Consider the following 22,397-nt stretch of genomic DNA (forward strand, 5'->3'; position numbering starts at 1 on the left):
CCTGGATAGCAAAACATGGGATTTCCAAATCCAGATCATTCTGATCCAGCTTAAACTTTTTGAACAACTGGTCCCAGTATCTTGCTGGCTGTCTGCAGATTGGTCTCTGTCCTGTTCTCAGCCCACCTGGTCAGCCATGGGGTCGTGGTGTAACTGCAAGGAACAACCTCCCTTGGTGTAATGATGGAGACATCCTTCACAACGACTCTGTTTCGACACCCCAGTTTTTATTATTATTATTATTTTTATTTCTTGGCAGACACCCTTATCCAGGGCGACTTACAACATAAGTGCAATACAAAGTGCAGGAATACAGTTAAGTACAAGGCATCAAACATTACAAATTCAAATTTACATTATACAAAGCAATTCAAAGTATAATAAATTTTACAAATTCAAATTTACACAGGTAAGTACAGTAAGTGAGGTCATACATCCTGGACAGTAAAAGCTAAGTGCTGTCAAGATGTTAGGTCACAGTCAAGGGCTACGGGAAAGGGAGCAAAGAGGAAAATCAATCAATAATACAAGTATCAGTAACACAAGAAGCATGGTAAAATGTTGTGAAGTGCTATCTTACAGCGGATTAAAAGGACTAATATTACAAGTACTGTCTGAAAAGATGCGTCTTGAGTAAGCGCCGGAAGGAGGTCAAGGACTCTGCTGTTTTGACTTCGGTGGGAAGGTCGTTCCACCATTTGGGGGCCAGGGATGAGAAGGAGGCCAGAGTGTACTTTCATATTTCAGTTAACCCTTTACGACGGATCAGCTTCTTCACCGTACACAATAATACTAATGCTGTACATACAGCTACATACATACATACATACACACACTTCAGGGTGAGGTTTCGCAGCCTCCGCCAGGCGGCGCTGTAGGGTATAGGGAACTCTGCCTTGCGACGCCCTCTACGGTAGCGGAAGCCGGAAGGACACAGAGCGTCAGAGCCAGAAAGATAATACACTCGTCGGCTGCAGAAAGACTGCGGCTCATCCCAGCGGCTCCGAAACCTGCGACTCGCCAGCCATGGGCAAGGGAGGCGGCACCTTCGAACGGCTTCTCGGTAAAACACCGCCGCTCCCCCGCTCGGGTTACGCGTCTGCGACGGCCGATCTGACGCCTAACCCGCGGCGCTTCGTGTCGTCGGGCGAATCGCTTTCGCCCCCATTGTTTTCGGCGAGATCCAGGTCTGGGCCTTGCCAATTCCGGTCCGCCCTTCGCCGTCTCTCCCTGCCCGCAGGCCGGCTCTCTGCCCCGGGACAGCCCGTGGTCGCCCTATCGGAGCTGGGGCCCCAGCTCATACACGGTCCATTGGCAGGTCTGGTATCATGCCGGGTCGTGTTGTCCGCTGCGTGCCTCTTCCAGCGCAGTGAGCCGGCGGCGCACCGGAGACGTTTCAGCCTGTAAAGCGTAGCGATATTTCTGCTGCTAAAATGGAAAAAGCCTTAGTTTTCCTGTACCGCCATGGTGTCATTTTTGTTACGAAATAACTGACATCCAAACTATTGACATCTGCACTAGTAATGACATGACACTTCAACAAGAACAATAATAATAATATCAGTTTCAAGGCATTTAACAGCAAACCAGCCTGTAAAACACGGTTCAGCTTATGGTATTTGATTGAATTGACGTCGAAAGCACTGCGTCATAATTTTCTTTCCGTTTCTCGACATGGGAAAGGAACCCGTGTTGTACAGTACGACCCATATGTAGCTGCCCCGCAGGCCCGCAGGCCCGTTAGATGCCGATGTGTAACTGCAGCGGACATGGTTTCCAGCCTTGTGTCCTAGGCGCTGTCCCGGTATGGGTTCATGTGTCCTTGGAGCTAATAATCGGTGTTTAACGGCACAGTTGGGCGACTGACGGGAAACTGTGGGGATCAGGCGCAGCACCAGTCCACTGCTCTTTGTTTAAAGTATTTTCTCTGAGTTACTATGTTTTGCATTCATTTTGAACGGTCTTGTGATTGGCAAAGTGTTGTGTGCACTGCCTGGTATAGTGCCCTGCGCAGCCTGCATGCTCACTAGAGAGAGGGCAACCGTGCTCCCACTGTGGCAGGGTTGCCCTCTCTCTGTGTGCCAGTCTGCAGCTCCAACACCCGGGCGGCTGCTTTGCATGGGCTCGGGCGATGGTTATCTGTTCAGTCTGAGCTAGGGGTTTTCCCTGGCTGTGTTCGATCAAAATGGAGCCTCCCGTATTGTCTGTGGGGAGCTGGGATCGGTGCACATCGACGTCTCTGTATTGAGTTACTGTGACGCGCAAAACCTTGGCAGTGGGTTCCGAGGGGGATGCGGGCAATCGGATAGCCGGTGTGTCTGGGCTGGGGGTCCTTTGCCGAGGCTGTAGTGGTGTGGCCATGCAATTCGGTGCCAGCTGCGATGGTTCCTAGCTGCCCAGCGACCCCGTCTCTCTGCCCACCCCCACGCTGGCCCATGGGGTCTGTACTCGTTTGTGCTTTACACTGACTCTTTCTTCCCCCCCTGCAGATAAAGCCACCAGTCAGCTGCTGTTGGAGACTGACTGGGAGTCCATCCTTCAGATCTGTGACCTCATTCGCCAGGGAGACACCCAGTGAGTATGACTCCGCCCTCGTCTCCAATTAATAATGTCTTAATCATGTTGTTGTCCGTGGTTTTATTGCAGCCATTTTTATAGTGTTTCCAGGCACCTTCCAAGCCCCAATGTGTGTGTAGCTCATAGTGACAGTGGCCTGTCTCCCCCCCCCCCCCCCACAGAGCGAAGTATGCCATCGCCGCCATCAAGAAGAAGCTGAACGACAAGAACCCCCACGTGGCCCTGTATGCTCTGGAGGTGAGTGCTAAACAGTGTCACGGTGGGGGCTGAGACTGGCTGGGAGGAAGGGGCCCCAGGGGAGGGTGACAGGGCCAGGGTGAGGTGGCGGCGGGGGTGCTGACGGGTCTGTGTGCGTGCAGGTGCTGGAGTCAGTGGTGAAGAACTGTGGGCAGACGGTGCACGATGAGGTGGCCAGCAAGCAGACGATGGAGGAGCTGAAGGACCTGCTTAAGGTGACACTCGCTTATTGCGGACCCTCCATAGCGCCCGTCTCTCTCTCTCTCTCTCTCTCTGTCTCTCTCTGTCCCTGTCCCTGTCCTCCCATCGCTGACTCCCAGAGGGCAGTGTGTGAGGGTGTTAGCCCAGCTAGCCTGCTCCCTGGCTCGGCTGTGAGGGAGCAGCGGGGCTGTTCTCCGGTTCAGGCCGCAGGCGGAGGGACATGACTGCTGCTCCAGAGCCCTCCCCCTGCTGGTAGGGGGAGGACTCTAACAGCAGTCATGTGCCTCTCAGTGTGCTGCACCGACTGCTCTGACTTCCTGGTGACGTCATGGTCTCCTGTGAGTCATAGTCAGCCGGTCCTGAGAGGGCAGTTCTGCTCTCTGGCTGCCGTACTGATCCCTGAACACTCGGACACCTGTGACGCCTGTGGTAAAGACTGTCAGCTCTTTGTTTGTTTATTGTAAGTGGGTTAGTGTTGCACTTGTCTGAGTTGTGCTGCTCCAGGCAGTTGTGGGTTAGACCAGTTTGGTGCAGTTTCCTGTGTGGGTCGTGTGTAGGGCTGTGTTTACAAAGGCTTATCAGAGTGTTACACTTGGTATTGATATTTCATTTGGAGAGGAAAGAGTGGTTTAGGCTTCAGCAGCACTTCTCTATTTTGTGTGTGTTTGTTTTATTCCTTGTTCCTATCTCTGCCCTTATATAGGCTTTTTTAAAAGAGCCATACGCTACAATGCTGTATTGTCACTACAGTGTAGTGAGTGCTGTGGTGTGCTGTGATGTGTACAATGTAGAAAGGGCTGTACAGGGTTGTATGTTGTGTAGTGAGCGCAGTGCTGTTCCACCAGAAACAGACGGAGCCCAATGTGAGGAATAAAATCCTGTACCTGATCCAGGCCTGGGCCCACGCCTTCCGCAACGAGCCCAAGTACAAGGTGGTGCAGGACACCTACCAGATCATGAAGGTGGAGGGTAAGTGCAGCCTGTCTCTCTCTGCTTGTGCGTGCGTCTCTGTTTTCTCTGATGCTCTAAGCCCTGTTCCCCTCCTCCCTCAGGCCACGTGTTTCCAGAGTTTAAGGAGAGCGATGCCATGTTCGCAGCTGAGAGGGTGAGTGTCCTGTCAGTCCAGACGTCTGTCCACTACACAAGCCCACACAATGCTCTAATACACACAAACGTGTGCACACAGGCTCCATATTCAGGATGTATGGAATATATGCATTCATACACACATACACAATATGAATACATAATTTATAGGCACACACTATCTATATTTTGATGTATATAGCTGTAATAGCTGTGAACATGTGGTTTATGTGGCTCATTGTCAATGACCTAAACAATCTAATGCCAGGGAAATGTGTGTGTGATTTCTCATTGTCTTCCCTCTGCCCATCGGTCTCTTCCAGGCCCCTGATTGGGTGGATGCGGAGGAGTGTCATCGCTGCCGTGTGCAGTTTGGGGTCATGACCAGAAAGGTAGGCTGTCGATGTTGTGGCACCTCTGTGGTAATCTGTCTGGTTTTGTACCTTTTGTGTAGTTGTCTCTGTGTGTTTGTGTGTGTAACTAGTTTTGTATGGGTGCATATGTATCTATAATTATTGGTAGCGCTGTTTTGCTGCATCGTTTGTAAGCAGTTTGTATAGGTGTGTGTGAGAGGTAACCCTGTGTGTGTCTCCCTTCAGCATCACTGCCGTGCCTGTGGCCAGATCTTCTGTGGGAAGTGCTCCTCCAAATACTCCACCATCCCCAAGTTCGGCATCGAGAAGGAGGTGCGCGTGTGCGAGCCGTGCTTCGAGCTGCTCAACAAGTGAGTTCCCCCCAGCCTGTCCTCAAAGGGCATGGTACGGACGCCGCTGGAAAGAACTGCCCCAGCAGGGTGTCGGCAGGGAAGACTCACTCTCGCTCTCTCTGCAGGAAGGTGGAAGGTAAAGCGGCCGGCTCCTCTGAGCTGCCCCCTGAGTACCTGACCAGCCCCCTGTCGCAGCAGTCTCAGGTAGTGGTCGAAGGATCAGTAAGTAGTTCCCTGCCTTCTACACCTGTGTGTCCCAGTGCACACTTGGGCTGGGCTCCCCTGGGCACGTGCCACTGACCAACGGCCACGATCACCTCGACACGGCACCACATCCCCACACACAACACTACACAACACTGCACTGCACAACTATCTGTTACACGGCACTATATGACACAGTGCTGTTCACATGGGCTGGTGGCTTCCTGGGTGACTCATCTCACTGACTGTCGCAGTCAGCAGTTGGTCCCGGTCCACACGCTCAGTTCGGGTCAGTAGAAGCAGCCTGGCTCGAGGCGGTGTTGGGGTCGGATCGTCAGGCATTTTAAAATCCCACCCAGGGTGACGGGGGAGGGGGTGTGGATGGGAATGCTGTGATCGTGACATCCTGAGGCTCAGATCGTGTTCTGGTCAGTAAGTTTTCGGTGCCGGAGCTGTAGAGTCTCATCAGGGTGGGAAGAGCCAAATGGCACACATTTCCAGGTAGTGCTGTTGCCCTGCTGCATTGTGGGTAGTGTCTGTAACTCTTCTCCCTAGAAAGATCTGCTCTCGTGCAGAAGACCGTTGTGGCCAAGTCAGGGGTCTACAATACCGGCCCCCGTGTCTGGTTCCCTACATGTGATCATTCTTTCATATCTACGGCTCAGGGCAAGTGTACTGTGCCACCCCCTGTCTCTTCTGCCCCAGTGCCCCCTCATGCACATCACTACCCCAGTAGCCCCCTATCTTTGCCCCAGTGTGCCCTGTCACTGCCCTGTCTCTCCAGCTGCCCCCCAAGCGAGACGAGGCCGCCTTGCAGGAGGAGGAGGAGCTGCAGCTGGCCATCGCGCTGTCGCAGTCTGAGGCCGAGGAGAAGGAGCGTATGGTGAGTGAGCTGTACCCCCCCTACACTACACATATACATATACACACACACACCACACAGTCTACACATTACACACACACACACTGTGGCCAAGGAGAAGGAGCGCATGGTGAGTGTGCTGGACCCCCTTACACTACACAATCTATACACACACAGTCTACACACTAAACATACTGCACACACTGACCTAAAAAACAGTATACATCTACGCCATCATCCTCAAGACAGACGGACACACACACACAGATTAAAGGAAGGATAGACCTCTATCGTAAAATGCAAGACACTGGCGCGCGCACACAAACACACAGACACACTCTCACACGTTTCCACCCTGGCCCCAGTTGGGTGAGACGCCCTTCCTACTGAGGTCAGGACAACACTGTCCCTGACCGCCTCCCTGTGACTACTCGACACACCTCTCAGGGTGTCCCTGTGATACGGCTCAGCTCTGTGGCTCTTATCAGCTCTCTTATTAAACTTTGCTTCCTTTGGCTCCTGTGTGCTTCTGTTCAGTCAGCACTTCTACTGTTTTACTGTGACTTGTTCTGTGTCGCCCCCCACCCCACCCCACCCCCGTGCACACCTGGGACTCGACTGTATTATATCTGCCTACTAATTAATCAACAAGTGATGTGTGCTGATTGTATTTTGTACTGATTGTGTTACTGCACTTTGAAGTGTTTCGATTGTAAGTCGCCCTGGATATGGGCATCTGCTTCTTGTCTGTGAAAGAAATAATACATGCATTCAAACACACACACACACACACACTCACTCTCGCACACGCACACACTCACTCACACACAGACAAATTCGCTCACACACAGACCCTCGCAGTGTATTCCAGTGTGCTGTGCTGGCCTGTGTGTGTGACCGGCATTGTGCTTGTGTGTTGCAGAGACAGAAGACCTCGTACTCGGTGTACCCCAAGGCCGAGCCCACGCCTGTCACCTCCTCCGCCCCCCCGGCCAGCACCCTGTACTCCTCCCCTGTGGTAAGACTGCCTGTCCTCCTGTGGGCAGCACTGAAACCCTTGCACTTTCAGCTGTTTATTTGTTTTGCTCCCGTCTGTACCCGTTAATCTGTTTTAATTAATCGTCTGTTTATTCTCACCGCTTGACCCTCTTGCAGAACTCCTCGGCTCCCACTGCTGAAGAGATCGACCCCGAGGTGAGAGCGCTGGTCTGTGCGATGGAGTGCTGCTTTCTGAAATAATAAAAACAAGTGTTAATTGATTAATTGACTGACTCGCTAAGTGGACTGCTCTTGTGCCGCCCACAGCTGGCACGCTACCTGAACAGGAACTACTGGGAGAAGAAACAGGAAGAGGTGCGCAAGAGCCCCACCCCTTCTGCGCCCGTGCCGTTGGCCGAGCCCCTGCCCATCAGCCAGCCCGTCGAGAGCCACCCCCCGGCCCAGCCAATCAACGTTGTGGAGGTAAAGTGGCACTGCCCAGCCCAGTCCTTGGTGCAGACTGCCTATTGGTACAGCACCAGGACTGGGCATCAGGGCAAAGCAGGGGTACAGGGTGGCCTGGACTGAGGGAGGATTAGGGGAAGGGGGTAAATAGTAGTGTGCCTGAGTTGTACAGTGTGAGTGTTGTGTCCCTCACCCTGCCGGCCCTGTCCTCCAGCAGCAGTACCAGAACGGGGAGTCGGAGGAGAACCACGAGCAGTTCCTGAAGGCGCTGCAGAACGCCGTCACCACCTTCCTCAACCGCATGAAGAGCAACCACATGCGCGGGCGCAGCATCACCAACGACAGCGCCGTGCTCTCGCTCTTCCAGTCCATCAACAACATGCACCCCCAGCTGCTGGAGCTGCTCAACCAGCTGGACGAGCGGCGCTGTGGGTACCAGGGGCCATGGCCTCCTTCTGTCTCCCCCTCGCTCTCTCTGCCCCTCACTGTCTCCCTCTTGCTCTCTCTAACTTTTCTATTTTGTCCACCTCTCGCTTTTTCTGACTTCCTCCCTTCATCTCTCACTCTGCCAATATCATCTCCACCTGTCTGTGTTCATCGTTCTTGCTGTGTTGAAAGTTTCTCTCACTATGATATTGTTTTTACAGTCTATCTTCCTCTCTCTCCCCCCGTTGGCGCTCAGTGTACTACGAGGGGCTGCAGGACAAGCTGGCGCAGGTGCGGGATGCGCGGGCTGCCCTGAACGCCCTGCGGGACGAGCACCAGGAGAAGCTGCGCCGTGCGGCGGAGGAGGCCGAGAGGCAGCGGCAGATTCAGCTCGCGCAGAAACTGGAGATCATGAGGCAGAAGAAGCAGGTCTGTCCGTCTATGCCAGGGGTCTCATAGTCTGTTATTATCTATTGATACCATAATGCAATATTGTGTATTAATATAGTGTATGTTCCACGTGCTGTGGTCCGAGCTTCTCTACGTTTGGTGATCATAGCTGCTCTGACCTCACGGCTCAGCGTGACGTTCCCAAGTTGTTATAATTTTCTCGTTTGGTTTAAGCAGGACTTGTGTTAATTGGGACCTGTGTGTGCTAAGAATTGTGTTTAATTGGTAATGTTGTGTGAAATGCGCTCCGAGGCGTCCTGAGTTAACGCCAGGTGCTAATAAATGGTTGAACCTGGCTGAGCGGCTGGTTGATTGACGGCTGTCTGTGTGTCTGTCTGTCTGTCAGGAGTACCTGGAGATGCAGAGGCAGTTGGCCATCCAGCGTCTGCAGGAGCAGGAGAAGGAGCGCCAGATGCGCCTGGAGCAGCAGAAACACACCATCCAGATGCGTGCCCAGATGCCAGCCTTTTCGCTGCCCTACGCACAGGTGAGCACTGTGGGGGGGGGGGGGAGGTACTGATCCGTGGCTCCATGGGCCCGTGTGTTGGGTCTTGTGTGTCCTGTCCGCTGAACGCTGGAGGCTCGGCTCAGAGGCAGCGTGCGACTCCACTAGTCTGCAGGCAGGGCAGGGGTGTGGGGGTGGGGCAGCAGTGGAGAGGTGTGCAGAGTGCTGAAATGGAAAAGGTCAGAAATGGTGACTAATAATAACTGACTTTCTCTCCCTCTCTCTCCCCCTGTGCAGCTGCAGTCCCTGCCCCCGGTGGCAGGGGGCGTAGTGTACCAGCCCTCCGGCCCCCCCAACTACCCTGCCACCTTCAGCCCCTCGGGCTCCGTGGAGGGCTCCCCCATGCACACCGTGTATATGAACCAGCCGGGCCAGCCTGGCACCGCACCCTACCCTGCCATGCCCGTCTCTGCCACCGGTAAGCCTGGGCGGGGATGCGGTGATGGGATGCCTAGGCTATGTTGTAGCAGCCTTTGAGGTGACGGTGATGCTGAGTGACATCTCTCTCTGTACTCTCTGTCCAGACCCCAACATGGTGAACGCCTATCTCTACCAGGCGGCCGGCTCCTCAGGGCAGAGCGCCGCCCCCGGACAAGCCGTGCCCACCACCAGCCCGGCCTACTCCAGCTACCAGCCCACCCCCACGCAGGCCTACCAGGCAAGACAGTGCGGGAGGGAGAGGGGTTAGAGGGCGAGTGTGCTCTGGGGGGTGGGGGTGTTGTTGGCTCAGTGTTGGTTTGTTGATTGTTGAACTAACCATGATTGAAGGCAAAAGGGGTGTCTGTTAGAGCCTGACTGATACAGATTTTTTGGGTCTGATACCGATATTTGGGAAGCTAAATTTCACCAATTACCGATATATCTGCCGATATTCACTTTTTTTTTTTTTTGTTAGCATGCAAAACAGACATTTTCTAGCATGGATCCCTCATATCTCTCTTGTCAGAGATAAATTGTCACACATGCACTGAAGGCAGGATTTTAACATTTTACATAATAAATACATAAATACATTTTCATAATAAATAACAACCACAAAGTGCTGGTCTGGCTTATATTAGCATTTTACACGTGTCAGGTTCGCAAGTCCTGCTCAGTGCTCAACACTGCCGATCACACAGGGACAGGTTAGTGCAGACAGCACAGCACAGATGCATTTGTTTTAAAAAATGTATTTACAAATGCCCTCGAAAGTGTAACTTATTTAATACGTATGTTAAACATATTGCAATAATATTGCAGCCAAAACACAATGTAGGATTTGAAATAGTTTTATAAATATGTATAGTTTCAGTTTTATCCAACATTGTCTGAGAGATGTGTTTTTCACTAATTGTCTTTAGATGTTTGTGTGATCTAAGCTTGCTTGTCATTTGGAGACATCAATCAACATCAGTCAAAATCTTCAGCGAACATTTACTGTTTATTTTATTTTAATTGCTATTGTGAATTTTGAAAAGCGATTTAATTAACTTTTCAGTAAAAATGCGCTTCCATGACATAGTATATGGTAATCTTCAGTCATGATGGAAATAATCAAAACCATGGATACTCAAATGCAATGCAGCTTTCAAAAACACTTTCCATCGGTTATGAGGGTTTTAGTAAAACAGGTTTATTAGTTTGTGCCCTGTGTTTCTCAGCGGGGGTGTGATAGTTTCATGCTGCGCATGAGATTCACTGTGGAGTCGGAAGCTTCCAGCAAAAACGAAAACACCATAACTGTTAAAAAATAATGGTAAATAATTTATAATGACTGTAAAACCAAATAAACTTATTTTATTTATTGTCTGAAGTGTGACGAAGGATTTTATGCTTATTTGAAAAAAATATTTAGCCAATAGTTTGAGAAAATACATCGGTGGAATATGTGCCAATTCAGATATGTGTAAAAGGCCAATATCGGCCGATTAATATTGGTGCTCCAATATATCTTTCGGGCCCTTGGGTCTGTGTTTGTGTCTGTCGCGGTGAAGTATACTTGCTGTGTGAGTGAGTGAGTGTGGAAAAAGTCTGTCCCTCTCTGTATGTGTCTCTGTCTTGATGCTGCATTCCCCTCCCTGCAGAACGTGGTGTCCCAGTCGCAGAGCATTCCTCCGATATCCCAGGCTGCCCAGAACAGCGGCATGAGCTACATGGGCTCCCAGCCTGTGCCCATGGGCTACCAGCCCTACAACATGCAGGTGAGCCTGCTGCCCCCTGCTGGCCTCTCTTCCCTGCTTCAATGTGCCAGATTCAATAGGCACCAGGATTGATTGATTGTTAAAGTATTTGCTTTTAATTATTGAAAAATAAAAAAAATATATTACTGTTTTTAAACACACTGGCTTCTCATTTTATAAAATGTATTTTTTGAGTTATCTGGTGCATTGACCATCTTTTAAAAGAAAAAGGAATGCATTTTGTTCAGTTTTAGTTTTGATTTGTCTAGTGCATCACAATGCATCAGATTTTTTTTAATTAATTGATTTGATTTAGTTACATGCACTGATTGTTTTGAAAAACACTTACTCACTTGTTTTTGGTTTGTTCTTTTTCTTAGTTCTTTTGAAATCACTTTGATTTGAATTTTAGAAACTAATTTTCTATTAATTTTAGAAATGAATTTTAAGTTTTAATCACAAGTATTAAAACTTTGTATGGTTTTTTTATGTAATGTAAAATACTTCAAACAATAAAACGGTATTCAATAGAGACCAGACGCAGGAAAATCTGCCACGAAGGCAAGATATGAATCAAACTTGAGTGTCTGTTCTAGGTTGTTTGTTTTGCCCACCTGCAGAATTCTGTTACCCCTTTGGGAAAGACCCTTCAGACTCAGACATGCATTGACTCTGCTCTATCTCCCCCCCCCCCTGTGCTCAGAACATGATGTCTGCTATGCCCGGCCAGGACCCCAACCTCCCCTCGATGCCCCAGCAGCAGCAGTACCTGCCGGGACAGCAGCCCATGTACCAGCAGGTGGGTCCCTCCCCTCTTGCCTCTGTCCTCTCACACTCCTTGTCCCGTGGAGACTCATCCCTCTCTCCTCCCTCTGTTCTGACTAACCTCTCTTTCTGTTTCCGTGCAGATGCCCCCCCCCGGTGGTCCACAGCAGCAGGTCCAGCAGCAGCAGCAGCAGCAGCAGCAGCCGGTGGCCCAGGGTGGCGGGGAGGCGCAGCTCATCTCCTTCGACTGACCGCCTCGGCCCCCCGGATCCCCGGCCCGAGACCCAGCATACACTACACTCTGCTTCCTGTCTCCAGCTCTGTCAGCCCCCTGTGTATCAGCCCCTGCCCCCCCAACACAGGTCATCACTCCAGTGCTTTATCTCAGAGCCCCTGTGGGAGCCCCCACCACCCCCAACCTGCTATGTGTCACATCGTCATTAATTCCCAAAAACACAAATGGGGGGGGTGTGCGCTGCTCTGGAGCGAACCCGGATCGGAAATGTCGCTCAGCACCTTGTCACGAGATCCCTGGAGCGCAGGGTGGCCTCCCAGTCTCTCGTTCAGAGGGTGGGGGGGGCTGATACACTTCCAGAGCCGGTCTCTCTCGCTCTCTCTTCCTTCTTTCCTTCATTCTTTAGTGTTTCCTTATGAAACGAGATGCAGATGCGGACGTTTCAACTAGTTAAGCTGTCGTAAGAAAATTATTATATTTGAAATCAGTGGATCATGTCTGTCAGCGAAAGGGTTAAAATGAGGAGAGAACTAAACAAGAAAATGCGGCGGTGGGGGGGGGGGCATCCTTGCCTCTGATGATGACGACGATGATGATGATGATGATTTTCTAAGAGGACCTGCATGCTTCGTACAGCGTGAGAGATTGAGTGCTGATCGAGTGAGAACCATGTTGTTTGAGAGGCTGTTTCCTGCAGCTGCCCCCTGCTGGTGGGGAATGATCTGCTCTGGCTGACTGCTGCCCCCTCCCCCCTCTCTGGTTGTGGAGTCGAACTCTCTCAGACAGTGATGGGGGTGGGGGTGGGGGGGTCCTGCTCTGTAGTAATGGCCGTATATGCAGCATGTGTGTAACAAACCCACACCCAGTGACTTCCTGTAACCCTCTGTCATTTGTGAACCTCTTGGGGATTTTTCTGTTTTCTTTCTTTCTTTCCTTCCTTCTCCCCTCATTCTGATCTGTCCGACTTCGAAACGTCATTTTAAGATTATATTTAATAAACTATTCTGTTCTGTTTTTGCTGTGGTCTTCAGTTGTGTCCCCCTCCACCCTGCCATGCTTTCAATTATGGCAGATAGTGACTCGCACTTCGCAATCACAATTACAGAATTATGATTATTTATTTTATCCAAACCCTCTGGCAGGGGCCCATTTCCTCTGTATACCGGACCAGCCTGGGTCCAGAACCTCTCCTCCGTGTCCAGTTTTAACCCCTGTATAACCCTTGTACAAGTTCAATGAGAAAGCAACTGAATTTTCCTTCAAAGGTTTATTTTGAATTTTTTTTTTTTAAAGGAAAAAAACTTTCAGAAACTGAGGAGGACACAAGTGGCAGACCTGTCCCATTACCGCCCCCCCGGCTCCAAAGACATGTGACTGACAGCTACAGGTGAGGGACTGTGCTGCCTGAGGCCTGGTCTCTCCCCGGGCTGTCAGTCATCCTCGTCAGATCTTCCTGAATACCAGGCATTTGCAGCTCTCCGGCATCTCGATCTGAAAAGCACAGACACAGCACCCACAGTCCCGAGGATATCTTGACTAATGCTATTCCTGGGTTGTCAATGGGGTTTTGAATCAAACATCCTAAACGATCAGGTGTGCCCCCCCCCTCCGTTTCCCCCGGCATGCATCGACACCCTCCTGTCCCAGCGTCCCTCTTCAGTGCAGGGAGCACAGTAGTCCCACCCCTACAGCCAGGCTCGCAGTGTAGTTTCACAGATGATCATCTCTGCAGCATCAAACCACCCCCCCCACCACCTGTGTCATGACATTTGTTTCAGATCGAACCCAAGAAGTGACAACACCAGGAGGCCTGCAGAATCTGCTGAGAGGCCCTCCCTGCTGCACAGCCTGGGTGAGGGAGGGGGGACTTCAATCAGAGTGGCTCAGGGGCTGAGGGGGATTGACAGTGAAGGGGCTGTTATTGCTCTGACCCCGGTGCACTCGTGGGCTGGGCAGGCTGCAGACTCAGGGGTGGCAATAATCAATCTATTTTATTTGTATAGCACCACAAAGCGCTTTACACAGTGAAAAGCATACTACATAAATACTAAATAAATAGATGAATATGAATAGAAACCTTGAACAATTTATAAAATGAAATAAACCATTAGACATGGGCCTAACGGCCTGACTCACCATCCTCTCCAGGCGCAGGCTGTTCCCGTAGGCCAGCTGCCGCAGCACGTCGATGTCCGGCAGCCCCCAGGCCGGGTCCCTGTGTGGAGAGCAGAGCACGGCACAGCGCTGTCACTGGGGCTCCCGGCACACAGCACTGCCTCTGGGCAGCAGGGGGCCTCAGTCTCTGCTGCTTTACAGAGCTCATTCTCATCTTAATCGAACCAGTGTGTGGCTCTGCGCAGCTCTGGAAGAGTTAGGGGTTTTACAGAGAGCTGGGAGACCCGGGGCCATGTGGCCCCTCCAGCACCAGGACTGATGACACCTGCACAGAGCATAACTGCCTGCTGTTTTTTCCTGCACCAGTTAGGATTTGCTTCCTGGTTGTGGGCAGGCGGGCGTCTGAAAGAGGCCTGTGGATACTGTGGCCCCTCAGCTGAGTGCAGCTCTGGACCTGGAGGGTCACAGTGTCCACAGGCCTCCATTGAATCTGAGGCCCTGTGTTGTACTGACCTCTCCTCAGACTGCGGGGCCGATGGCCCTGTGCTGTACTGACCTCTCCCGCAGACTGCTGTCCAGCTGCACGTTGCTGTCAGGGCTGATGATCCCGTTGATGGCGTAGGGCTGTGAGGAAGAGCGCACAGGGTGTCAGCTTTTAATTTGATTGTTTGTTCAGTTCATTCGTTTTATTAGGTGTCTCACTCCTTTACCCAGGGTGGCTTGCAGGTGACAACGACTGTACCCAGCTCACTCACCCCGTATGTCACCAGCAGGCCACCGGTCTTCAGCAGCTGTCCTGACCCTTTGAACACCCCCTGTACAGAGACAGAGTCGTCAGAAACGCAGAGAGAAACAGAGACGCGGTCATTGGCCCCACAGAGAGGCCCACAGATGGGCCGGTCCAGGTGTACCTCAATGGTGCTGAAGGGGCAGAAATGCAGCATGTTGATGGAGAGGACGAGGTCACAAGCGCTCTGGGGCAGCCCCCCCCAGCACTGCCACGGCTCCCCTGCGTCCAGCGGCACCGGCGGCAGCACATTCTTCACCTGCACTGCAGTGATGTAGGAGCAGATACTGCAGAGACACACAGATACTGCAAAAATACCCAGATACTGCAGAGATACACAGCTACTACAAACAAGCAGATATACTGCAGAGGGACACACTCATACTCAACCTCTCCAAATCTGATCTCCTCTTTTTTCCCCCCTCTTCCTCACCTTCTGCTGATCTCTGCATCTCAATCCCCTTGGAATCTACGACACTCTCATCCTCTTCTTCCACTAAGAACCTATGAGTCACCCTCGATCCTGCGCTCTCCCACACCCAGCTGACATGCACCTGCAGATTCTTCCTGAGCAACATATGCAGAATTCGTCCCTTCCTCACCGACTACTCGACTCAGCTGCTCGTCCAGTCACTGGTCCTCTTCCACCTGGACTACTGCAACTCCCTCCTGGCCGGCCTGCCTGCATCCACTACCCGCTGATCCAGCTCATCCAGAACTCTGGCTCGTCTGATATTCTCTCTGCCCCGATTCACACACGCTACTCCACTGCTCCACTCCCTCCACTGGCTCCCGATACCGGCACGCATTCAGTTCAAGACACTGACCCTCACCTACTGCTGTCTGGACCACACTGCACCAAGCTACCTTCAGACACTCGTCTCACCAAACATCCCCTCCAGACCACTGCGCTCTTCCGGTGCCAGAAAACTAACTCTACCTCCTCTCCACTCCCCTTCCTCCAGAGCCGCTCCTTCTCATCCCTGGCTCCTAAGTGGTGGAAAGACCTTCCCACTGAAGTCATAACAGCAGAGTCCTTGACCTCCTACCGGCGCTTACTCAAGACACATCTTTTAAGACTCTACTTGTAATTTAGTCATTTACTCTGCTGTAGGATAGCACTTTACGTTTTAACATGCTTCTTGCGTACTCGTATTATTTTGATTTCCCCTATGCTCCCTTTTCCTTGGTCCTTGACTGTGACTTAACATCTTGTCTGCACTTACCAGCTTTTACAATCTAGGATGTAAGACCTCCAATATTATTTACTGTATATCTCATATACACTTGTGTAAATTGGAATTTGTAAAATGTATTTTGCCTTGAATTGCACTGTATTATTACATTTTGTATTGCTTTTATATTTTGTAAGTCGCCCTGGACAAGGGCATCTGCTAAGAAATACATAATAATAATAATAATAATAATAATAATACTGCATATTTACACAGGTATGGCAGAGACACAGATATTGCAGAGACACAAATGTACTCAGAGAGACACATTACTATCTCCTGCTTCTACTACTACTACTACTAAGAAGAAGAAGAAGAAGAAGAAGAGTAGTTGTGTTGCGATGGCAGCAGTGCCGTACCTCTGTCGTGCCTCCTCGCTGGGGTCTGATGGTTGCCAGGTAATGAAGGGTAGGTCCTCTGCGAAGTGCACTACGTGCTGGCCAGAGCCGGAGCCCAGTTCCAGGGCGAACAGCTTGTGGTAGGACTGTGGCTCCAGCAGCGCCCGCAGCACCGCGAGCAGCGCGTCCTTGTTGCGCTCGGCCGCCGGAGACAGTAGCATGATCAGAGGGCAGCACAGCTCTGAGCACCTCGGGTCCTGAGCTGCAGATGGGCCCCAGGGATTACCAGGCTAAGAGGATTACCTGCAATGCTGTTGTGATGGACAGCTCACATGCACTGTGCGCACAGTGCTCTGTAAATAAGAGCGTATAATCAGTGACAGGGTCTGATTTCGCTGCTTAGCCCTACACTACCCTGTGCCCTGCTCAGCATTACACTGGACACATGGACCCAGGGACACAAATGGAAATTGGGCTTCAAGGCATTCAAGACGGAAAACAGGAGACACTTCTTCACACAGAGAGTCGTCACAATCTGAACAAACTACCCAGTGATGTGGTTGAAGCTGAAAATGTGGGAACATTTAAAAATAGACTGGATAGGATCCTTGGATCAATTCGTAATTAATGGACACCAAACAATGGGTCGAATGGCCTCCTCTGGTTTGTAAACTTTCTTATGTTCTTATGTACCCTGTGTCCTGCTCAGAAGGGACACACATAGAATAGCAGACTGTGTGCATGCCAGGGTCAACCATAACCGAAGAGTTTGAAGTCTTCACTTTAGTATACATGGTACACCACACTAACCCTTACTGTGTTTTTACCACAGCACACCACACCACAATCTTGAAGGGCAGTGATTCCCAACCTGTGGGCAGTAGAGGTACATATATTTTTGAATGCTTTTAAAATAGGAATACATTTTTTGTTAAAAAAAATATAATAATTAGGCCTGTCTTGGAAGGTTCGAAGGTTCGTTCAGTCCAGACCTTCGGAGGTTTTGAAGGCTTGTCACATCACATCATTTTTTTTCTCTTGTTGATAGAAATTGGCTGTTTGAAACCGCATACTACCCATACTACACGTACTACATACCAACATTTCAACATTACTGAGTAGTATGCGGTTTCAAATACAGACATTGACTTCAGATGTCACTCGTAGTCTATCTACATTAAAACATTTGATTTGTATAATGCCCATTACTTAAATAAAAGTTGTGGAATATAACAAAGTTAAAAACTGTTGTGTCAGCAGGTATTGGACCAGATTAAATTTAAACAATGTATTTTGTACGATTACACTGATAATTGAACTGTTTTTCTTCTGAAAGAGTACTATCCCCCATCTATCAGCATACATGTGGACCACTCTGTGTTATTCTGCATTATTGTTTCTTTATCTGCCATCGTGGAAAGTGTTGTGCAATATAATGCAAACGTGAAAAACGAAACAAATGTCTCGAAAAACATCTGCTGTTTGGGATCTTTTGCTAAATACACAGATGACACCCAAAAAGTTGAATGTAAGCTGTACAAATGAAAATTGGTATATCACGGAGGAACTACCAATCTCCGGGATCATTTAATCAATGTAAATTTAAATTAATATGCATAATTTATTAGGATTAATGGGTCTATTGCAACGAACTGAAAGCAGCGCACTAACTGCAGATGATCCCGTGGTTAGTAAGCAACTCCGTACTAATTGCAATTGACCCATTATTATTATTATTATTATTATTATTATTATTATTATTATTATTATATACTGAAAATATATAATAATAATGTTGACACAAACTGTAGAAGGGAGTCTTTTTCTTTAGTTAACCCAACTATTAAGGTTACTGTGTTCTAGTGTCTTTCGTATTTACTACTTTCAGTTTAGTTGTCTTTTTTAATGTTACTGAACACCGGGGTTTATTCATCAAGGGTTTTACACCGTTTTAATACCGATTCGTTATTTCCGACACTATTTTCTCTATTGAATAAAATACAAATTAAAGATAACATGCATATGTCACCACACATACAGTTTATTAAGAGTAAAGTGCTTTTACTGGAAGGTTAACATGTTTCATGCAAGTTAAATCAATAGCCTACCTATATATAAACCTTGTGCTTGTAAAAAGAAATTAAAACACGATTACTGTTCGACATAAAACTTTTTAACTACAAGGGGATGTTTTATTTTGTTATATGGATTAATTGTAAAAAAAAAAAAAAAAAGGATTTCATTCAATTCTATACACTTACTAGCTCATGTGACGTCATTGACAAATGTATTTAATGTATTTAAAAATGAGTTTTTGAATGGATTTTGTGGGTAGTGGGCCTCAAAGATTTATGATGTTGATCAAGTGGGCCTTGGAATGGAAAAGGTTGGGAAGCCCTATTGTAGGGGACACAAGTGTCACAATCTCATACTGGGCTCACAGCACTGTAGGACATTTTTTATTCCCTTACTTCACTTTTTAAGGTGCTTTCTACCACATTGTGTATTTAATTGTACTCGTATTTGCATATTATAGAGGGTTTATGATGTTACAGCTGAATTACTCTTGGGGCTAATTCCATTGCACGATCAATACTTACATATACACTAACACTTACACTAACTAACATACTATCATAAACATGAACATACCTGCTATTATACTACAGCCACTAATGTACTTTATTTGACACACTATTCCTGATGCACAGGACAGCTGACCTCAATTATACAGCACTACCACTACTTCGACTGCAAACTATCACTGATATTAATCTGCATACGACCATACAATAATACATATCCAATCATATGTCATGCAAAAAGTACGGTCACAAACAGAAATAGTATCTTCAGATACCTTCAATTATTATTATTATTATAATAGTTTATTTCTTTCTCTTCCAACTGTTGTACATTTTATATTGTTTCCACCAGTGAATAATACCTTTAAATAAAACCGGCATATCTATCGGTTCACGTTTCCAATATCCCTTTAAGACTAGTGTGTTTGCGCGTCACTGTCAATAAAGTTTTGTTTTGAAGGCGGAGAGCCGCGGCGCACTGCATTGCGGGTAGGTCAGGCAGAGAGGAGGACGCCATGTGCTTTTAACACCCGGGACAGAGAGAGACGGGGACAATTGGAACCGGGTGCGCCTTTTTCTGCACGACGCCGAGAAGCTCAGCTGTTCGCCGGACTGGACCGCCATGTTCTGCACTAGACCCTGTATCCGGGCCGCTCTGCGGGCCGCCGCTCACACGCACGGGTCAGTACCGCGACGGAGCCGGCCAGCGGGGATTCATCCCGCACTGCCGGGGGAGCGGGGCGGGCGAGGGGACACACAGCCGGGTCGGGTCGGGTCGGGTCGGGTCGGGTCGGGTCGCGGTTACAGGGCAGCGCAGCGCAGCGCAGAGCCGGGCGTCACTCTGAATCCGCAGAGCAGCGCTGATGTCGGGTCCCGGGGTGGGAGTAGGTCTGTCCACGTCTGTCCACCTCTGTCCACTGTCTGTCTGTGGCGGCGGCGACACGGGGCGCATCAGCTGTGTGTGAGGAGATCATTACAATAACGACAGCAGGGGACTCGGGATGGGAGTCAAGGTCAATCAAACCTGTTCAGCCCCAGCGCCGCCAGGAGTGTGAGACAGTCTCTCTCTCTCTCACACACAAATTATATATACACACTATGTGTATGTATATAATTTGTGTGAGAGAGACTATAAGCATATATATATATATATATATATATATATATAGATAGTGTGAGAGAGTAGGGTGTTGTATGAGTCGTGTCAGGTCAGGATGCAGAAGTTCAAGATCAGAGCCAGACCAGAGCTGTGTGTGGTGTGTTCAGTAGTAGACACGGACATGGGGCAGGTAGATGGTTCTGTAAAGGTAACCGGCAAGACACTGCTCAAATGTGATGCACAGGATCGCTCCTGGAGCGGTTAAAACTGCAGCCGAGCTTCCAAGGGCAGGGCAGGGCAGGGGAGCTGGGCATTCAGGCTGCTCTGACTGCTGCTGCTGCTCTCGCCCCTCTTTGATGATGATGAAGATGATGTTGTTGACAGGCGACAGGCGCTGCCCACGTTCTGCGCTCTGCGGCGGCTGAAGACCACCCCCCCCAGCAGCTCCGATGCCCTGGCCGCCCCCCTGCTGGACGGCGCCCCCAAAGAGTACTCCCCCAAAATACAGCAGCTGGTCAGCGACATCGCCGGGCTCACGCTGCTCGAGGTGTCCGACCTCAACGAGCTGCTCAAGGTACGAGGAGGGAGGAGAAGAGTTTGCCCTGCAACACTTCTACAGACGGGTACATTCATAGTTCAACACATTCGCCCACTAATTACTGTCTGTCTGTCTCTGCAGAAAACGCTGAACATCCAGGATGTGGGCATGATGCCCATGGGCAGCATGGCAACAGCAGCACAGCCTGCAGCTCAGGTACCAGTCTGTGTCTGTAGCGCCTGTCTGTTCTCGGTGCTTCTGACCTGTATTTGTCCATGTGTGTCGGCAGTGTGTTTTGATTGACGGTGTATGTCCTGTCCCTGTCTGTCCCCGTGTCCGTGTGCGCGCAGGCCGCGGAGGAGGAGGCGGTGCCCGTGAAGGAGAAGACGCACTTCACGGTGAAGCTGACGGAGCTGCAGGCGGCAGACAAGGTGAAACTGATCAAGGAGGTGAAGAACTGCATCCAGGGCCTCAACTTGGTACAGGTAAGTCTCCCTGTCCTCCTTCAGTCACCCCCCACTCTTTCTCATCCCCTGTGATCACTCCCCTCCCTGATGTCTCCCTCTCTCTCCTCGCACCCTCCCTGTCCCTCTCTCTCAGGCGAAGAAGCTGGTGGAGTCGCTGCCACAGGAGATCCGGGCGAACGTGTCGAAGGCCGAGGCCGAGAAGCTCAAGGCGGCGCTGGAGGCGGCGGGTGGCACCGTCGTGCTGGAGTAGCGTGTGGCCTCTGCCCCTCTTCAACCCGCCTCCTCCTCTTCACGTGTCGACTCCTGCCCCGCACCACGCCCTCCACCTCCGCCAGCTCCATCTTTCTCTGTGATTTTTTTTTTTTTTTTTGTACAAAATAACAAAACAAATGAGGAAAATGAAGTGTCTCTGTGTGCGGAGGGCCGGGGTGCGGAGACAGCCCGGGTTCCCAGTGGGACCAGCGTTTGACCTGGACTGGGCTCCCTCTGTCTGTCCCTTCTTCCGTCCACCTGTCCGTCTGTCTGTGGGAGGGCGGGACCGGTGCTGTGGGATGCCCTGGACAGTGGGGTGAGCGCTGGTGGACAGCAGAGGGATTGACGGGGTTCAGGAAGCCTCTGTAATGTGTTCTTGAATCTAGTGTAATTGTGTATCATGATATTAAATAAAAAAAAAAGAAAATCAAGCAGATGTGTTGGAGGCCTGGTGGTGTTGATTTTCTCTCTCTCTCTCTCTCTCTCTCTCACACACACACACAGAGACTGCGATCATGAGGGCTTTCCTGCTACACAACTCCCTCTGATCTGTCAATCTGTGTCCCTGTCCCTCCTGGGAGCCGAAGTGTGTTTCCTGTTTTCTTTTCAGTGCGGATGCAGGTAGCTGTGCTCTTCACTGGGTGTAGTTCCTTCAGCTTTCCACCTGGAGGTGATGTTTTTTTTCTCTCCCTCCTTCATTCCTATCCTCTCATCAGGGATTTGGCACTTGGTTCACTTGATTTAGGAACTTAAGATAAAGCGCAGAACGTGAGCAGCGCCTGTGGACTGTTTCCCTGGAGTAAACGATGCCGTGGTCGGGTCTGGCATCGTTTCCTTATTGCGGTGCCCCTCAGCCCTGGCTCACTGGAAGGGTCTAAATCAGTGCTGCCCAAACCCCATTCACCAGGGTCCCGATCAAACAGGGTGTATAGGTAACCTTTAATTATCAATTTCTTAACGACTGCAGCCATTTCAATGTGACCAATTAAGATGGTGAGTTGTGAAATGAAGTGCTGTGGACACTTGGTATAAAGAAAATGAACCACCTTTTCCAAGCCGTCAATGACCAGAATTCCCTTAATTGATCGATAACTTCCATGCAGTCCCAGTCTGTTGCAATTA

General features: G+C 49.9%; 3 protein-coding genes across 8 annotated transcripts; 2 read left to right on the plus strand and 1 right to left on the minus strand.

Moving 5' to 3' along the window:
• Positions 1–927: 927 nt before the first annotated feature.
• On the plus strand, positions 928–12,873 carry hgs (hepatocyte growth factor-regulated tyrosine kinase substrate). 6 transcript variants are annotated; one of them, XM_066704147.1, is made up of 21 exons: positions 928–1,063; positions 2,490–2,574; positions 2,739–2,814; positions 2,937–3,029; positions 3,861–3,984; positions 4,068–4,120; positions 4,425–4,493; positions 4,701–4,825; positions 4,933–5,029; positions 5,796–5,894; positions 6,796–6,891; positions 7,029–7,067; positions 7,179–7,334; positions 7,531–7,744; positions 7,999–8,171; positions 8,539–8,679; positions 8,935–9,115; positions 9,222–9,355; positions 10,764–10,880; positions 11,563–11,658; positions 11,768–12,873. In XM_066704147.1, exons 1-21 carry the CDS (start codon positions 1,027–1,029, stop codon positions 11,873–11,875), a joined length of 2,313 nt encoding a protein of 770 aa, XP_066560244.1. In that variant the 5' UTR covers positions 928–1,026; the 3' UTR covers positions 11,876–12,873. The 6 variants fall into 6 exon arrangements, with proteins under 6 accessions (XP_066560244.1, XP_066560245.1, XP_066560247.1 ...); XM_066704148.1 differs by having other exon boundaries at positions 7,534–7,744; XM_066704150.1 differs by having other exon boundaries at positions 4,933–5,011.
• Positions 12,874–13,154: 281 nt separating this feature from the next.
• Positions 13,155–16,557, minus strand: LOC136749671 (methyltransferase-like 26 B). The gene is made up of 6 exons (XM_066704154.1): positions 16,356–16,557; positions 14,886–15,048; positions 14,730–14,789; positions 14,531–14,598; positions 13,996–14,074; positions 13,155–13,350 (listed from the first exon to the last, which is right to left on the minus strand). Exons 1-6 carry the CDS (start codon positions 16,553–16,555, stop codon positions 13,303–13,305), a joined length of 618 nt encoding a protein of 205 aa, XP_066560251.1. The 5' UTR covers positions 16,556–16,557; the 3' UTR covers positions 13,155–13,302.
• Positions 16,558–19,393: 2,836 nt separating this feature from the next.
• On the plus strand, positions 19,394–21,702 carry mrpl12 (mitochondrial ribosomal protein L12). The gene is made up of 5 exons (XM_066704156.1): positions 19,394–19,600; positions 20,403–20,592; positions 20,698–20,772; positions 20,907–21,041; positions 21,157–21,702. The coding sequence occupies exons 1-5, from the start codon at positions 19,542–19,544 to the stop codon at positions 21,271–21,273; spliced, it is 576 nt and encodes a 191-aa protein (XP_066560253.1). The 5' UTR covers positions 19,394–19,541; the 3' UTR covers positions 21,274–21,702.
• Positions 21,703–22,397: the final 695 nt, after the last annotated feature.

This window comes from Amia ocellicauda, chromosome 5 (assembly GCF_036373705.1).
Source record: "Amia ocellicauda isolate fAmiCal2 chromosome 5, fAmiCal2.hap1, whole genome shotgun sequence".
Lineage (NCBI taxonomy): Eukaryota > Metazoa > Chordata > Actinopteri > Amiiformes > Amiidae > Amia > Amia ocellicauda.

Excerpts from the sequence above, each read along its gene's own strand:
- hgs (XM_066704147.1), top strand. The coding sequence starts at position 1,027 with ATGGGCAAGGGAGGCGGCACCTTCGAACGGCTTCTCG. Across the intron at positions 4,826-4,932 it reads TGCTTCGAGCTGCTCAACAA|GAAGGTGGAAGGTAAAGCGG; the intron begins GTGAGTTCCCCC and ends CTCTCTCTGCAG. Across the intron at positions 8,680-8,934 it reads TTTCGCTGCCCTACGCACAG|CTGCAGTCCCTGCCCCCGGT; the intron begins GTGAGCACTGTG and ends CCCCCTGTGCAG.
- LOC136749671 (XM_066704154.1), bottom strand. The coding sequence starts at position 16,555 with ATGCTACTGTCTCCGGCGGCCGAGCGCAACAAGGACGCGCTGCTCGCG. Across the intron at positions 14,790-14,885 it reads GCCCCTTCAGCACCATTGAG|GGGGTGTTCAAAGGGTCAGG; the intron begins GTACACCTGGAC and ends GTCTCTGTACAG. Across the intron at positions 14,599-14,729 it reads GCCTGCTGGTGACATACGGG|CCCTACGCCATCAACGGGAT; the intron begins GTGAGTGAGCTG and ends TCTTCCTCACAG.
- mrpl12 (XM_066704156.1), top strand. The coding sequence starts at position 19,542 with ATGTTCTGCACTAGACCCTGTATCCGGGCCGCTCTGCGGGCCGCCGCT. Across the intron at positions 20,593-20,697 it reads ACCTCAACGAGCTGCTCAAG|AAAACGCTGAACATCCAGGA; the intron begins GTACGAGGAGGG and ends CTGTCTCTGCAG. Across the intron at positions 21,042-21,156 it reads AGGGCCTCAACTTGGTACAG|GCGAAGAAGCTGGTGGAGTC; the intron begins GTAAGTCTCCCT and ends CCTCTCTCTCAG.